Source organism: Antrostomus carolinensis, unplaced genomic scaffold (genome assembly GCF_000700745.2).
Source record: "Antrostomus carolinensis isolate BGI_N321 unplaced genomic scaffold, ASM70074v2 scaffold14282, whole genome shotgun sequence".
Classification (NCBI taxonomy): domain Eukaryota; kingdom Metazoa; phylum Chordata; class Aves; order Caprimulgiformes; family Caprimulgidae; genus Antrostomus; species Antrostomus carolinensis.
Window position 1 is genome coordinate 1 of NW_010300274.1, and position 2647 is coordinate 2647.

A 2647-nucleotide genomic window follows, 5' to 3' on the forward strand; every position below is an offset into this window, starting at 1 on the left:
AGTGTCCGGAGAGACGGAGGGGGCTGGTAATGTTGGTATGGACTGTCTGGCAGCTCAGGTCTTGATCCGAAGTCATCATTGCAGTGTCATTAATTGAGTCGTTTACAAAGCGATACCACTGTAAGAGTCTGGTACGATTCATGAAGTTGTGTCTCACGCCACTTTGATCCTCAGTGGTTTGGTTTGAAGGTGACTGGTGTGTGTTAGGTTATGGGCACAACCTCAACAGGCTCACCCTGCTTACCCTGTAAAGTTTGAAGAAGAAGGTATCAATACTTTTTAGTTTATTCTACTTAAGAAAAGTTTGTGGGGAATAAAGGAACGTGTCTTTTTCACCATCTGCCACGTCCCCCTGCCCCCCAGTCATCCGCTCCAGACTTGCCTCTCTTGATGGTGGTCTGTCCTCAGACCAGTGTCTCATTTGTGTTGTGTGATGTAGAGAACACATGCTGTTACACTTGGAGAAATTGAAGGTCAGTGAACTGTACGCTTTAGGTCCACAAATATTATTTAACTGTTTTGAAGACTAAAGATAAAATCTAAACCTTTTTCAGACTGTTATGCAGACTTCTTCAGAGAAGACTTTGATGTGAAAGCTTACACTTCCCAGTCTATCCACCAGGCTGTGATAGCTGAGCAACTGGCAAAACTTGCCCAAGGTATCAGTCAGTTGGATAAAGAGCTTCATTTACAAGTAAGTTTAAAGCATACCTGTTAATCTAGAGTGGTTGATATAAACTAGTAAAAAACTTAGTAATTTTACGATCTTATTGCTTCTGAAATTGCCCGGTGTGCTCTGCAAGCAGTAACTAAAGGTACAACTTACAGCAAAACTAGTAGTGAATCTGATATTTAACTCACTCAAGCCCACTCTTTATCCCTCCCAAGAAGCTGTGTACTGCTTTGGTTTCAGTTTCTGCAGCCAGTCTTTGTATACATGGAGGTTCCACTCTTCTTTGTAAGGATGTTCCCCGGCTCTTTCCAAGTGATTATGTCAGCTATCAGAAATGCTGGCCTGTGTTTTGGGATGACAACTATGAAAAGATTGGGAATGATTTAACTTGCACCCTTTCATCCTGTGCTGGAGATTACCCTTGCCTCTAAGGCTGACCTTTAGCTGGGCAAATACGACCTACGTTAACACACGTCCACACCTTCAGAAAGGCTTTTGAGTTTGGAAGGCTTCTTGGTAAAATCTACACAGACACCACAAATCCACAGTGGACCTTGCAGTGAGAACACCTGCTGAGTTTGTGTGTAGTTTCAGATACTGCTTCCTCCCTGCCCCAGTTGGTTAATTCTTTGGGAACTAGTTTCTGAATGTCATAAATAGAAAATAATATATTGAAGATGTGAATCTCCATTATTACTGTGGGATTAATAAGCTTACATTTAGAATTGTTATTATATATGAAGCTGTGTTGAAATGTGATTGCTCTGCTGGCTTTAAGATGTCACTGACATTTTAACTAACCCCTTCTCATTCTGAGCTTGCCACTTTTGTGAATGAAAACATGTTCTGAGAACCCTTTTATCTTTAAGGTGTAGCTGCTTTTTCCTGTGTCTGCCAAATGTAGGGATGATAATACTTTAATGCCTAATGTAGGAGTGATGGTGATATATTAATGTACCTTTCAGGCACACACCCCCATTTTTCTGTGTTGATTTCTCTGTTCTATTTTTTTTTAAGGTTGTTGCGAGACATGAAGACCTGTTGGCCCAAGCAACTGGAATTGAATCCTTGGAAGGTAAATACCGTTATATTATGTTTCCTACTTCTTACAATGGAGGAAGCATATTAATATGTGTGAAGGGAATGTCATTCTCTGGCAACTTTGGCCCCTAATGTTAGGGCTGTGGATCTTACTTCTAAGGATTAACACGTGGCAGCTTTTTTTTTTATGTCAGTAGATGGAGCTCCAGGGAGAATATTTGGCCGATACTTCTCTGGCATAATTACTTCATAGGAAAGCATATTTTGATAATCAGTTCTGAGCAACTTTAGCAATCAGGTCTTTTTGACTTTTTAATATATTTTTCTATAAATAAGCCTTATAAATGAGCCTAATTTTGTTGCAACATTAGCTGATATCTGTTGCCATAAGTGCTAATTTTGTGGGTGTTGCATATGCATGTGTTGCAAAGTTTGCAAATCTTAATGAAAGAAGCTTTAACGCATAATCTTAACTGCATTCAGATTTTTTTTTTTTTTCCCCCTAGTAATAGGATACTAAGTTAAATCCATTCCTTTGTGTTATTCTGCTGTTTTGGACAGTTCCACTACTGTTTAATATCTTCATCAGTGACATAGACAGTGGGATCAAGAGCACCCTCAGCCAGTTTGCAGACAACACCAAGCTGAAGGGTGTGGTTGACACTCCTGAGGAACGGAAGGGACCTTGACAAGCTTGCGAAGTGGGCTCATGTGAACCTCATGAGGCTCAACAAGGCCAAGTGCAAGGTCCTGCACCTGGACTGGGGTAATCCTCAGTATCAATACAGGCTGGGGGATGAAGGGATTGAGAGCAGCCCTGCTGGGGAGGACTTGGGGGTACTGGTGGATGAAAAGCTGGACATGAGTTGGCAATGTGCGCTCACAACCCAGAAGGCCAACTGTATCCTGGGCTGAATCACAAGAAGTGTGGCC

General features: G+C 41.4%; 1 protein-coding gene across 1 annotated transcript in view; it reads left to right on the plus strand.

Moving 5' to 3' along the window:
- Positions 1-554: 554 nt before the first annotated feature.
- The window catches only part of LOC104521170 (conserved oligomeric Golgi complex subunit 5-like), a gene marked incomplete at its 5' end in the record, with an annotated part of 10671 nt that continues 8578 nt past the window's right edge, over positions 555-2647 (plus strand). The window contains 2 exons of the mRNA XM_010163085.1: positions 555-694; positions 1691-1748. Coding sequence (XP_010161387.1) covers positions 555-694; positions 1691-1748 — 198 coding nt within the window. The remainder of the gene's footprint in view (positions 695-1690; positions 1749-2647) is intronic.